Raw genomic sequence first — 14,873 nt, 5'->3', positions numbered from 1 at the left:
CCAACTAAGTAAGTTTAAAACTGTAGCCTGGACTCTGTCCCTCTCATTGGCAACAGCCTGAAATTGAACCAGTCAGTTTGCAACCCTGGTGGCACATTTGACCCTGAGATAAGCTTGCAATCTCAAACCTGTGACATCACAAAGGCCACCTATTTCCATCTCCTTCCTCTGACTTTGTCTCTATCTGTATTCATCTGCTGCTGAAACCGTCATTCATGCCTTTGCTTTCTTTTGACTTGACAATGGCAGCATAATTTCACAGTCTAAAGATATTCAGGTTAGGTGAATTGGCCATGCTAAATTGCCAATAATGTGCAGGGATGCGCTGGGTAGGTGGGTTAGCCAAACTAAATGCGGTGGGGAGCGGTGGGGGTTGGGGGGGGAGGTCAGTGTTTGGATGGGATGCTGTTTGAAGGGTTGGTGCAGAGTTAATGGGCTGAATGGCCTCTTTCTGCACTACAGCGATTCCATGAATCTAATTCCAATTAACTGCAGGCTGGTCTCTCACATTCCATACTCTCTAAACTGGAGGTCATTCAAAGTATGGCTGCCCATGCCAACTTGCACAAGTCCTGTTTTCCTATAACTCCTGTGTTCACTGACTTATATTGACTTCAGGGACAAAACAGAAACCGCAGATGCTGAAATCCAAGTTAGACAAGCAGGAGGCTGGAAAAAACACATTAGGAGGTTCTGGATTAGTGGTGCTGGAAGAGCACAGCAGTTCAGGCAGCATCCAAAGTGCAGCGAAATCGACGTTTTGGGCAAAAGCCCTTCATCAGGAATAAAAGCATTGGGAGGTGGAGAAGTCAACGTTTTGGGTGTAACTTCACCCCCTGATGCTGCCTGGCTTGCTGTGTTCTTCTAGCCTTCTGCTTATATTGACTTCAGGGCAAGCACATCTTGATGTAAAAGTTCGTATCTCTTCAAAATACTTCCATGGCCTTGCCTATCTCTATCTCTGTCAAGACCTTCAAACCTACTACACTCCAAGATATTGGTGTTCCTCTAATTTTGGTCTCATGTACCTTCTAAATTACAATTGCTCCACCATTTGTGACTCAATCTTCAGTTGTCTAAGCCTGAAGCTCTGAAATGTCCTCCCTAATCTCTAAATCTCTCTACATTTCCTTTTTCAACTTACTCCATAAAAAACGTATTTGTTTGACCAAGCGTTTAGTGATCTGCTGTAATATCTTAATTTAAAAATTTGTTTAACAATAGCCCTGAATTGAACCTTGCAAGCACCTTGCATCACATTAAAGACACTACATTCATGTACATTGTTGTTGTCATTGTCATAATGCAAGAAACACAGCAGCTAAATTTCAGACAGCATGCTCCCACAAATATCAATCAGAAAATAATCAGACCTTGAGGAAAGGGTCCACAATCCCTCCACAAATGTTACTAAATGTGCTGAATATTTCCAACATGTTTGACATCATCTGCATTAACTTGCTTTTATAATTACCAGAAAACCTATTTGTAATGAATTTCTTCAGGGATAATGTCCAGGACACTGGGGAGAACGCCCCCGAAGTCTTGAACGGGTGTCATGGGATATCTTGCACTCGCTTGACAGGGCAGAGAAGACCTGTTAGTGTAAACACTGCAATTAGCATACCAAGTTAAGAAGAGATTTGGTAGAGCTATTCAAAATGAAGAGGATTTTTTAGATTAGATTACTTTTTTAGATTAGATTACTTACAGTGTGGAAACAGGCCCTTCGGCCCAACAAGTCCACACCGACCCGCCGAAGCGCAACCCACCCATACCCCTACATATACCCCTTACCTAACACTACGGGCAATTTAGCATGGCCAATTCACCTGACCCGCACATCTTTGGACTGTGGGAGGAAACCGGAGCACCCGGAGGAAACCCACGCAGACACGGGGAGAATGTGCAAACTCCACACAGTCAGTCGCCTGAGGCGGGAATTGAACCCAGGTCCCTGGTGCTGTGAGGCAGCAGTGCTAACCACTGTGCCACCGTGCCACCAAAGGAGAATGGACAGAGTAGATATTAACAAAAAACTTGCCATTGATAGAAGGGTTGACAACAAGAGGGAAAGATTTACAGTAATTGGCAACAGAAGCATTGATAATGAGAGGAAAATTGTTTTCGTGTAGCGATTCATCTCTATCGGCCGTCCCTCAATTTGAGGGTGATGAAGTCATGGGTTTCTCCTGCGCTTCTTCGTGTGACTAAACAGACCAAATTTTGATCCATTTTGAACAACTGGGAGAAAGTTCCTCTCAGTCATTACTGTCTATCTTGCCACACTTAGAGTCATAGAATCATAGCGATGAACAGTGAATGCCCAGGGTCTGGAAAGCACTAGTGCCTGACAATGCATTGGAGGCAGGGATCAAGTTATTCAAATGGGAGTTGGATCATTATCTGAAAAGAGAGATGCAAAATGATTCTTAATGTAAGTACCTTGTGTTACGTTAAAGACAGTACATAAATACAAGTTGTTGTTGCTGTCATAATGTAAAACACACAGCAAGCTTCCAAAATTAGCAGTTCTGAGGAGTGGTCACTCAATCTGAAGCATTAATTCTGATTTCTCCCACAGATACTGCCAGACCTGCTGAACTTTTCCTGCAATTTCTTTTTTTGTCCCAAAATTAGCAATCAGATAATAAACAGACCCTGAAGAAACAGCACAGATCTGATCCATCCAGAGATGCTGCAGAATATTTACTGTTTTTATTTCAGATGGCTATCATCTGCACTAACTTGCTTTTATAATAACTAGATAAGCTATTTTGCTGATGTCTCATCACAGTTAATGTCCAGGATGTTGGGGAGAACTCCTCTGCACTTCTTGATAGGATAAAAACTTGAAGGCTAGGAGAGAAGTTGAGGATTTATTTTTCACTTTGAGTGTGGTGAAGGTCAGGAACTCTATGCCTGAATGTGTGGTATAGTCAGAAAATCTTGGAAAATTTAAGTAGTATTTAGCTATTCACTTGCATTTCCAAAGCTTCTTTTTTAAACTCATTCATAGGATAAGGGCATCGCTGGCCAGGCCAGCATTCATTTTCCATTTTTAACTGCCTAAAGGGCAGCTAAGAGCTATCCACATTACTGTGGGCCTGGAGCCACATGTAGGCCAGGTAAGGATAGTTGTTTCCTTTGCTTAAGAACTAGATGGATTTTCCTGGCAATGATCTTGTGATCATTATTAGAAGCCCAATTCTACCAGCTGCAATGGGGAGATTCAAACTAAAGACCCCAAAACAATAACTGGATGTCAGGATTAACAGTCCAGCAACAAAGCCACTAGTCCATCACCTCCCAATTTGTCAGTAGATTAGAAACTGGAAAATGGGATTAACTTAGTCAGACAATTATTGATTGTTTGGTAAAAACAATGACTACAGATGTTAGAAACCAGATTCTGGATTAGTGGTGCTAGAAAAGCACAGCAGTTCAGGCAGCATCCGAGGAGCAGTAAAATTGACGTTTCAGGCAAAAGCCCTTCATCAGGAATTCCTGAAACGTCAATTTTACTGCTCCTCGGATGCTGCCTTAACTGCTGTGCTTTTCCAGCACCACTAATCCAATTATTGACTGTTGCAGATAGAGTTGGTCAAATAGCACTGTGCTGTGCTGAAAATGCCTATGAGTCTATAGGTTTCAGAAGGTGAGGGATTGGTAGTAGGTGAATTATTGCTTTGTCAGGCCAACACAGACATAATGGCCTGAACAGTTTCTTACACAGTAACTGTTCTGTTCTTCTGAGGACATTTCCCAGAAGTATAATATTAATATTTATTGTCCTGTAAACATTAATCAATTTAAATACTGTATAAAACAAATTATCTCAAAGTAGGTTCATGTACACTTGATCAATAAAGGTAATCTGGGCTAGTTGATGCCATTGGTCCAAAGGCCCTGCATTGTATTTGTTAGTTGTATGACCAGGCCCTCCCGTTTGATTGGTTAATAACACCATAGCTAATTGTGATTGGTCTGTCTTTCCTATACGGTGATTGGTTGGTGTATGTCGTTGAGCTGTACCTGATTGGTCGACCTGTCCCCCAGCCAGTTGCTATGACGCGGGTGGGTGTTACTCTGTTAGGGTCCGGGTTGCCCGCAGTCCGAGAGGGTTGTGCTGTTTTGTTCCGAGAGCGGTACTTGTTTGTCTCCTCCTCGGGAGGTTTTGCGTCGGTCGGCCATGGCGATGTTAGCCGAACATCAGTTCAAGCAGCTGCCGGCGGACAAGCAGATCGATACCCGGGCTTTCCTGGACAGCGTCTCTTACCTGCCGCCCTTTTTCGGTGAGTTGGGTGGGGAATCCGAGGTGAACCGGCTGGGCTCAGCTCACTGGAGGCAAGCCCCGCCGGGGGGTGGGGGACAGAAAGCAAAACCCTTTAAAGTGTTGAGCTGAGCGACTGGAAGATCTCCCAGATGAGATCGAAATTCTGTTTTATTTTTCCCTAGTGGGTGTCAGGGTTTTCTTCCGGTTATTACTCGCCTTTCCTCAGGATTATCTCTCCACGCTTCAGGCTCTCTGCCTTTATTCCTGATGAAGGGCTTTTGCCCGAAACGTCGATTTTACTGCCTCCTCCCAAATCCTCTACCTCTCGTTGCCCATTCCCTGCCCCCAAACAAATCCTGGAATGTATCCAGACACGACCCCCCACCACCATAATCCCTCCATTCCAGGATATCTCCCCCTATCCCAGGGCGTTTTACCCCATTCCTCTTCTCCTTCACTCCCTGCCCACCACAATCCGTCCAATAAAAAAATATTCAGTTGCGAATTTGCTGTGATTCTATTACGTCTCAGATATTTGGTCTGCATACCTCTTGGGTGAGATGCAATGCTGGAAGGTGACTGGTTATAACCAGTGTTGCAATCCAAATAGGATTCTGAACGCCTTTAAAGGAGCATTGGTGAGGGAAGAATAAGTTTTGTCTGTACTTGTTGGGAGGGAAGGAGGAGAAGAAAGAGGGAGGCCCATTTTGCACTGTATCAAAGTTAGCCTGTGCATTCATCTGTTGAGTGACTAGCAAAGGCTTTCAGGACAGCTGGGGTTGAACTTGCAAGATTTTGCTCTTTGTAAAGAAGGATACAAATATCTTCTGTTCTGGAGCTTGCTATCCCACTTGGGGTCCTGATCTGCACTTTGGAATGTCCTGCTTGGAGGTTGAGGCAACAGTTCAGTTGGGGAGCCTTTTATAACTTAACAAGTTGGTTGAATATCTTATGCGTTGTTCATTTTGGCTAAATATGTCATTCACGATTTAGAATTGTCACTTCCAAATGACATACAGACATAAAGCCAAGAATTGCGGATACTGAAAAATCTGAAAGAAAAACAAATTGTTGGCAGATCTAGCAGATGCCGTTTTTGTTTTCTGTGACACAGCAGATGCAACTGGAACTAAGCTGACAACTTGCATTTATGTAGTCGTTTTATCATGGTTTCAAAATATATTAGAAGTGCAGGGGTGATTGTGATAACTAGGCCTAAACTAAAAACAAATAGCTGATTGTTTTTCATAATGAATGCATCTTTTGAACAAAATGTCAGGAAGCAGCACAGTGGCTAGCATCGCTACCTCACAGCGCTAGAGACCTGGTTCAATTCCACTTACTGGTGACTCTGTGGCAGTTGCACATTCTCCCATGTCTGCATGGGTTTCCTCTGGGTGCTCTGGTTTCCTCCTGCAATCCAAAGGTGTGCAGGTTACGTGTTTTGGACATTGTATCTGCAAGGCTATAGGGATGGAGCGCGTTTGGGTGTGACCTTTGGCAGATCAGTGTCGACTGAATGGGCCAAATGGTCTGCTTCCTTGCTGTAAGAATTCTATGATTCTATGAAGATGGTAGGGTGGGGAGAACAGTGACCAAAAGCTTGGTCAGAGACTGGTTTCAAGGAGGACATTAAGTTTTGAAACACAAGAGTTTGAGAGAATTGCAGAGTAGAGGGTCTTGCTGACTGAAGGCAGAATCTCTAGTTAAAACAGCAAAGATGCAAATGAGGCCTGAATAAAGAATGGAGTATTTGGTCAGAAAAGGCTTATAGTGCTGCAAGAACTTATAGATATTAGGATAGAAGATTGAAGCAAAATGGTAAGTTGAGCTCCTGGAAAATTATAACCCAATTCATATGTTAGGGAGGGGTGATGAATGAGCAAAAATAGATGCTATCACCAGACAATAAAGGTAGGGCTTAAGATTAACTCATTGATACCATCGAGAAAGAACACTGGGCTTGGACTTGATGAGCTGAATGGCAGAAAGGTATTCTGATCACGTCCAAAAAGATAAGAGGCAAACTCCCCAGCAGCTATCCCATTGTGTTTGACAGAGAGAAGCAATGGATGCAGATATTGGGATCACTATTAAATAATGCCCTATGACTCTGGTTTTACCCTGGAACATTAACTGTTTGTAATTAAGTATTATAATCCTAATCAGGCAATATGTTGTCTGCCTGACTTTTTAAAATTTATCACAAAATAATTTGTCACACGATTTCAAATAAATAGCATTCTGCGTGTTGTACCCTGTTGTACTCAATCTCTTGTTTTTTTCCATCACAGTGATCAGTCTGCTGTGAGTTTCTATTTAGGTGCACTCTTTAGCAAAAAAATGCTTTCTGATGCTTCACTTGATAAATACAATGTGCTGTGAGGGATGGGGGTGGGGAGACACTATCACAAGAACCCAGGCTTTGTTTCTAACCTGTAGAATTTATTTCATGGCAGCAAAAGATAAGCTCATGAAGGCAATTGTTTGGTATGCTATTGTGTGCTGCATTGAAACACTGCCATCGATCTGACAAGGGAAAATCACCAACAGTTTGAGTTCTTGTGGGCAAGTAAAAGAGATCACTAACTTTTCCTGACAAAAGTGTTCGTGTCTGGAGGGGAGAAGTTTGGCTAAGAAGTCTTTCATGTTAAATAGTGTGCAGGTGTGCTTCCAAAACCCATGAGTAAAGTCTGCCCAAAGGGGATCAAGTTCTGAGACTGACACATCTGTGGAAATGTGCCTTAGAAAAATTTAATGATTTGCTAAGAGAAAATTGGTGGATGGGGGATGACATTCACTATTTAATATAGTTACCTGACATAACAAATGTTAAAAAAAGGTAGTGAGTTTCAGACAGTAACTCCATCCATAGCAGAGTTGATTTGTTAACCACTCAAGCTCAACTTTCTTGGCTTTTGCTGCCACCAAAATTGTTTGATTTGAATTACTGCTTGACAGCACTAGCTCATCCATTATCTTTTATTAATTATTCAAGGTGAATTGCAGCACTGTGACATTGCAGATTTCCCAATTGTTCAGTGACTGGATGTACAATCCAGTTAACAAGAGTGAGGGGTGAATTTTTAAAAATCTTGACGGCATATTAAGAATTTATTTTTGGTTAAGTTTCAATTTGTTAATGTTGACATTGGACCTGTTATGAGAGGTATTTCAAGCGAGGAGTAAAAGTTGCCACTCTTGCTGCGAAGTGTGTGCACATCCATATTTTTGAGAACAGAATTGTAATGGAATGCACTTGTTAGTGACTAGCATATCAGTGCTCAGTATTGTCTCAAAAATGCTACATGGTGGAAATGCTACAGTAAACTGTAAAAATGTGGCTCCAGGATGTGAAATGATAGGATCTTTGCAAGTTGAGAATGAGCTCTTCTGGAATTTTGACCAGCACCCAATTTCAAAATGAAGTTTAGATGTGCAAACTGATAGCAACGCTGAGACAAAGGTCACTAGTGCTTCTGAACATTATGCAATGTTTTGGTATTTGTGCCTTTTTTTCCTCAAGTTATCACTTCCCTATTATGCATTTAAACTACAGGACAAATTTGACAATAGAAGTGAGTATACAATTAGAAAGTAATTGCATAGATACATTGAGCAACTTATTTACTGGTAGGTAAGTAAAGGTTTGTCTGAACTGTTTCCACACCCCTATTGCTTTACCTTTAGAAACAAGCTCGCTGTGCCCTCCTCCCTCAATTACTGTTCCCTCATTTGGGATATGAGACTAATGCATGTAGTTTCACAGGTCACAACAAAAACCTAACCATTCTTCATGAATGAGCTAAGTGATATGAGTAGCATCAGAGATGGGTTACGTATATTTTTTCAACTTCAATCCTTTATCGCTTTGACTTTTTGGAAGAATCAAAATAATACTGTCATCTATAATTTAGAAAAAAATCAGTTGTTAATTGTGGTGGACAATTAAACAACTGACTAGAGGAGGAGCCTCTACAAATGTTCCCATCCTCTCTGGAAGAGCCCAAAACATCAGTGCAATAGATAAGGCTGTACGACGGTTGGAGGAAGAGCGCCTCATCTTCCACTTGCGAACCCTCCAACCACAAGGGATGAACTCAGATTTCTCCAGTTTCCTCATTTCCCCTCCCCCCCCCACCTTGTCTCAGTCGATTCCCTCGAACTCAGCACCGCCCTCCTAACCTGCAATCTTCTTCCTGACCCCCTATCCCACTCCGGCCTATCGCCCTCACCTTGACCTCCTTCCACCTATCACATCTCCATCGCCCCTCCCCCAAGTCCCTCCACCCTACCTTTTATCTTAGCCTGCTGGACACATTTTCCTCATTCCTGATGAAGACCTTATGCCCGAAACGTCAAATTTCCTGTTCCTTGGATGCTGCCTGACCTGCTGCGCTTTTCCAGCAACACATTTTCAGCTCTGGTCTCCAGCATTTGCAGACCTCACTTTCTCCTGTATTATCCGCAGCAAATTTCAGCCAGAAGTGCTGAGTAAGTGATTCAGCTTGATTTCTTCCAGTTGTTTACAGCATCATAGATACCAATATCTAACCAATCTGATTCATTCCATATCATTTCAAGAAATAGTTGGAGACACTGGGTACTGCAAAGGCTGTGAGCCTGAGTCAGCAATAGTACTGAAGACTTGTTGCTGCTCCCCTAGCCAAGTTCTTCTAGTACAGTTACAACATTGGCATCTACCCAACAATGTGGAAAAGTTTGCTCAAATGTAGCAGGACAACTCCAAACTCAGCCAACTACTGGCCCATCAGCCTATTCTTAATCATCAATGAAGTGATGGAAGGTGTAATCAGTAGTGTTATCAATAACCTGCTCAGTTTGGATTCTGCCAGAATCCCTCAGCTCCCGACCTTATTAAGCTTTGATTCAAATGTGGACAAAAGAGTGAATTCCAAAGGTGAAGTGAGTGACTACCATGAGTAACTCGCCTCTTGACTGCCAAAAGCCCATTCATCATCTGCAAGGATCGATGCTGGGTCCACTACTTTTCATCATTTTTATATAAATGATTTGGATGTGAGCCTAAGAGGTATAGTTAGTAAGTTTGCAGTTGACAGTAAAATTGGAGGTGTAGTGGACAGCAAAGAAGGTTATCTCAGATTACAACGGGATCTTGATCAGATGGGCCAATGGGCCGAGAAGTGGCAGATGGAGTTTAATTTCTATAAATATGACCTGCCGCACTTTGGAAAAGCAAATCTTAGCAGGACTTATGCACTTTAATGGTAAGGTCCTAGGGATTGTTGCTGAACAAATAGATGTTGAAGTGCAGATTCATGGCTCCTTGAAAGTAGAGTCACAGGTAGATAGGATAGTGAAGAAGGCGTTTGGTATGCTTTCCTTTATTGGTCAGAGTATTGAGTACAGGAGTTGGACTGTACAAGATATTGGTTTAGGCCACTGTTAGAATATTGCGTGCAATTCTGGTCTCCTTCCTAACGGAAAGATGTTGTGAAACTTGAAAGGGTTCAGAAAAGATTTACAAGGGTGTTGCCAAGGTAGGAGGATTTGAGCTACAGGGAGAGGTTAAATTGGCTACGGCTGTTTGCCCTCGAGTGTCTGAGGCTGAGGGGTGACCTTTATAGAGGTTTATAAAATCATGAGAGGCATGGATAGGATAACAGACAAAATCTTTTCCCTGGCGTGGGGGAGTCCAAAACTAGAGGGCATAGGTTTAGGGTGAGAGGGGAAACATATAAAAGAGACCTAAGGGACAATGTTTTCACACAGAGGATGGTGCGTGTGTAGAATGGGCTGCCAGAAGGAGTGGTGGAGGCTGGTACAATTGCAACATTTTAAAGGGCATCTGGAAGGGTATATGAATAGGAAGAGTTTGGAGGGATATGGGCCAAGTGCTGGCAGGTGGGTCTAGATTGGGTTGGGATATCTGATAGGCATGGACGAGTTGATGTACATCTCTATGACTCTATGATAAGTTAGGAGTGCGATAGAATATTCCTTGCTTGCCTGGATGTGTGTAGTTCCAACAACACAAGAAACTTGACATTGTCGATGTCAAAGCAGCCTGCTTGATTGGCACCACATTCACAAACATCCACATGCTCAGCAAAAGTAGTGTGTATGATCTACAAGACCCACTGCAGCCATTCACCAAAAATCCATAAACAGCACTTTCCAAACCCATGGCCATTTCCATCGAGATGCAACCACCTGTAAGTTACTCATGCCACTCAACTGGAAATGTATGAATGTTCCCTCACTGTCATTTGGTCCAAATCCTGGAATTCCCTCTTTAAGAACATTGTCGTTCAGTCTGCAGCACATGGACTGCAGCGATTCAAGATGGAAACTCGCCACTACCTTCTCAAGGGCAATTTGGGACAGGCAATAGCTGCTGACCAGCCAGTGACGTTCACGTCCCATGAATGAATTTTTAAAATAATGACTGATATTTTACTTCACACATACAACAAAGATGATACCAGTAATCACAGACATTTTGTAAGAGCGTCTCAAATGACATCAAGATAAAGATTAATGTTTTCACAGTTATACAGAATGGGCTTTAATTTTTCTCAAGGGCTGTGCCACACAGTTTGCATCTATTTTACTTTACGCCTTCCATGTTGTACAATTATTTGGACATTAAGAAATCATCAGAACATGTCCTGTATTAATGAAAATATCTTTAATCAGACTTTTCTTTTTGATTATTAATGATCCTACATTGTCTTCAGTTTCTTCATTGTGTTTTGTGTGGAACTATTATATGTTGGAAACTGGTTAGACTGTCAGCATCTACAGCACAATGTTTTATCCCTTAGGTTGTCAACAACAAATGCATGCACTACTTTAGGAGTATCCTTTTGGATGTCTAGGTTAACTGATGACTTACAGCATTTATTTCTGAAGCATAAAGCACTGTAGGACCGGTAACCACCAACAGGTGCTCTAGTGGTCAGTGAAATTGCTGCAACCTATTCTCTCTCAGCTGTGGATTTGTTATAAGGAAGGAGTGCATTTCTTGAACAATTTTGACAAAATGCCGAATAGTTGTGTACACAGGAACCAGCTGTGGAGAAAAATTCAAGTATTGGCTCTTAGATGAATTGAACAGCTCATTCATTCTTTCTCTCTTCCTTGCCATGCAAATCATGTCTTTTCAAATATACGCAGATAATTTGATTTTAGGGTTGGGAATGAGCAACAGCAGCCAGCTCCATTGAGCTTATTCCAAGCTGGTGGATAGGAGCTAGCCAGAAATAGAATAGAAAAGTCGCCCTGGAACAGAGCACAGGGGGTACGATGAGACCATTTATATGAATAATTTTAAATTGTAATAAAGTCAGGGCAATTCACTTCTGACTTCACTGTCTGCAGTTGTCCAAGTAAACGGAAGCTGTTTTATGGATTTGACCTTCCATTAGCACAGGTCAGACTCTTTGAATTAACTACATTCCAATGGGACAATTTTTAAAATCCAACATTTCAATGACAACCCATACGAATTTACTCTTCAAAAAACTAAAGGTTTCCCCTCAAATACTAATGTGAACTATGAAACTAACAATTTTCTTATCTGCAACCTGGGTCTCTCCTGCCTAAACCAACTGCTGAAGTGATATTTTGCTCCACTAATCAATTCTAATGCTCGGATTCTAATTAAATTGAGTGCAGGGAATTCTTCTGCTATTTGGTGAATTCAAAAAAAAAGCAGTTCAAATTATTTTCTTCTGGGTTAATGACAACCGAATCAACAGCAGAGACACTTTGTGAAGCAGTGGTACAGAAACTTTCTTTCTGATACTATAATAGAAAACATTTCATATGTATCATGTTTAGCTCCTGAATGCAGTTCTATGCTGACACCAACTTCCCTCAATCCAACATCCAGAGGTCCTTTTTTCACTCCTCACTTCACACTGATGTGTCTTTGCAGCTTGCAGACATTGATGAGTGAGACAGTGGCTTTCTGAAATAATCCCTCAATCCTGATGGAGGGCTCTTGCCCGAAACGTTGATTCTCCTGCTCCTCGGTTGCTGCCTGACCAGCTATGCTTTTCCAGCACTACACTCTCAATTCTGAAATAATCCACTGACTACCTAGTTTGGAAAGGAATTGATGAACCATGGTGTAGCATTCGTGTGTCTGGCGCAGCTGTTCATTTGACTTCCTAATCCTTAGTCATCTGTTTTACAGTTTAGTTTGTACCTCTCTGTTTGGCAATGAGTGGAAAGTGTAAGGCTGCAAAAAAAATTAATCTTTTTTAAAAATGAAAAAGTGGAAAGTGAGCCTTGCATTTACATTGGTCCCTTGCTGTCAGCATTAAACATAGGTTCTGTGTACCAATGCCATTTTGTAGCCTTGAATTTTTGATATTTATACAAGTTTGGGATTTGGGTTTTGGCAGAATGACATTTGTTTGAAAATCTAAATTTCTTATGTATGCCTGTAGCTATTGTGGGTAAATGAGTCAGCATGCACTGAAGTGCTATTGACTACAGTGTCCAGTTTAGTTTGGTTAAATTTGTCAATACTTGTTCCAGAATTCAGGCCACAGAAACACTTTTTATCTGGTTGCTGTCACTTGCAGTTGTACCCAGGTGGGGCTAATCTGTTTTTTTTTTGTGCACTGACTTTGGTTGTTTTGTGCTTTGGAATGTTGGATCTTTCTTTCCCGTTCACTCTTTTTCAATCCCATTGATGACCATTTTTATACATTTTGGTTCTTCATGTTTACTTCATCAGTGGCAAAAGGTACATTTCTTTTTAAGTAAAACAAAATGGCCGATGCTGGAGATCCGAATTAAAAACAGAACTTGCTCAAGAATCTCAGCAGGTCTGACAGTATCTGTGAGAAGGCAGGGTTCATACTTTGAGTCTGGTGACTCTGCATCAGAATAGTTTTCTTTTGTCTACAGTGTATTATCTTCCTACACTTCTGCCATCTTCAACTCCTCCTCCCATTTCTCCAAAGATATGCAAGTCCTGGGTCTCCTCCAATGCCAAATTCATGCCACCCAACAACAGTCTTCATCTTCCGCCTTGGGTCCCTTCAACCACACAGCATAGACTTTGCCAGTATCCAAATCTCTGTTCCTCCCTTCATTGTCCCTGATCCAACTCTCCAACTCGGCATTGCCTTCTTGACCTGTCCTACCAGTCCATCTTCCTTCCCACCTATCCGCTCCACTCTCCCCACCGATCTATCACTATTATTCCCAACCTGTATCCACCTATCACCTTCGCAGCTACCTTCACCCCTCTCTAGCCACACCCCATCCCCGTATTTATCTGTCAACCCCTTCCACCCCCTCATTCCTAATGAAGTGTTAATGCCCAAAATGTTGACTCTACTGCCCCTCGAATGCTGCCTGACCACCTGTGCTTTTCCAGTGCCACACTTTTTGACTCTTGACTCTCCAGCACCTGCAGTCCTTACTTTCTCCCAGCGATGTGGATAAGTTCACTTAATGTATTCTGGGTTTTGCCTAGCCACCCCCCTTCCTAATGTCTACTTTCATATTTCTTGGACTTTATGTGCTATCTGGTTTTCATTTAATGGCTAACTTTGTGTGGCTTAATAGTAAGCAGTAGTCTATCATTTGCATAGTTCATGTTTCACACTTGCTTCACAATTAAGGAGGGGAGCTAGTCAATAATGATTAAAAATCACAGCCTGAAATTTCAAAGTTTATTTCTAAGCACAAGAGTTCTGTTTGGAGTGCTGAGCACATTGATCCAGTGCCTGGAGATGATCCTTCCTGAGGATTGTATAATTCAGTAGATGTACTTTTTTTTCTTGTCTCTGGAGACACTGGAAAATTTAATTGACTTTGGAAATTTGGAACTGATGGCATATTGAATCAGTTAACAGATGCTACAATATCAGTTTATTGATTTGTGTCATTTATTACCATGGAAATCTGTGTTGTATTTGTGGTAATATGACAGTAGCATTCAGAGCTTGTTTAAAAGCCAGAAATAAAGTCTTTCCATTGGCAAAATGCTAGTTGTAGGATGTGCATTTAGTGGATTAGTGTAGGATAGAAAACTTAAAGGGATGTCTAACTTACTGAATTACCCTGCACAATTGTCCCTCACTCAAGTCTTTTATTGTTTAATTGTTCTAATGCTCTGAGGCTGCCTGTTGTTTCCCCTGTAACTCAATGTAAGCTGAGCTTCCAGATTTGATCACTGGCCTGTATCATATAGAACGTTGCAGTGCTGAATGCCTGCAATTGACTCGGCTATAGGAAAGATATTATTACATTGGAGAGGGTTCCAAAAAGATTTACCAGAATGTTGCCAGGAAAGAGGGTTTGAGTTATAAGGAGAGGTTGGGATTCTTTTTCACCGGAGCGTAGAAGTTTGAGGGGTGACCTTATCGAGGTTTGTAAAATCATGAGGGACAAAGATAAGGTGAATAGCAAAATTTTTTTTCCTAGGATGGGGGAGTTCAAAACTGTGGGGTGAGAGGGGAAAGATTTAAAAGGGACCTGATGGGCAACTTCTTCATACACTGGTTCGTACGTGAAATGAACTGCCACAAGAATTGGTAGATACAGGTACAGTTACAGCATTTAAAAGACACTTGCATAGGCATAAACA

At 41.8% G+C, this 14,873-nt stretch overlaps 1 protein-coding gene across 1 annotated transcript in view; it reads left to right on the top strand.

Moving 5' to 3' along the window:
• Positions 1 to 4,086: 4,086 nt before the first annotated feature.
• The window catches only part of gltpa (glycolipid transfer protein a), a 28,605-nt gene continuing 17,818 nt past the window's right edge, over positions 4,087 to 14,873 (top strand). The window contains exon 1 of the mRNA XM_060843496.1: positions 4,087 to 4,295. Coding sequence (XP_060699479.1) covers positions 4,193 to 4,295 — 103 coding nt within the window. The 5' untranslated portion in view covers positions 4,087 to 4,192. The remainder of the gene's footprint in view (positions 4,296 to 14,873) is intronic.

Source organism: Hemiscyllium ocellatum, chromosome 24, assembly GCF_020745735.1.
Source record: "Hemiscyllium ocellatum isolate sHemOce1 chromosome 24, sHemOce1.pat.X.cur, whole genome shotgun sequence".
Taxonomy (NCBI): Eukaryota; Metazoa; Chordata; class Chondrichthyes; order Orectolobiformes; family Hemiscylliidae; genus Hemiscyllium; species Hemiscyllium ocellatum.
The sequence above is the reverse complement of the archived record's forward strand: the minus strand, read 5'-3'. Positions and strand labels throughout refer to the sequence as shown.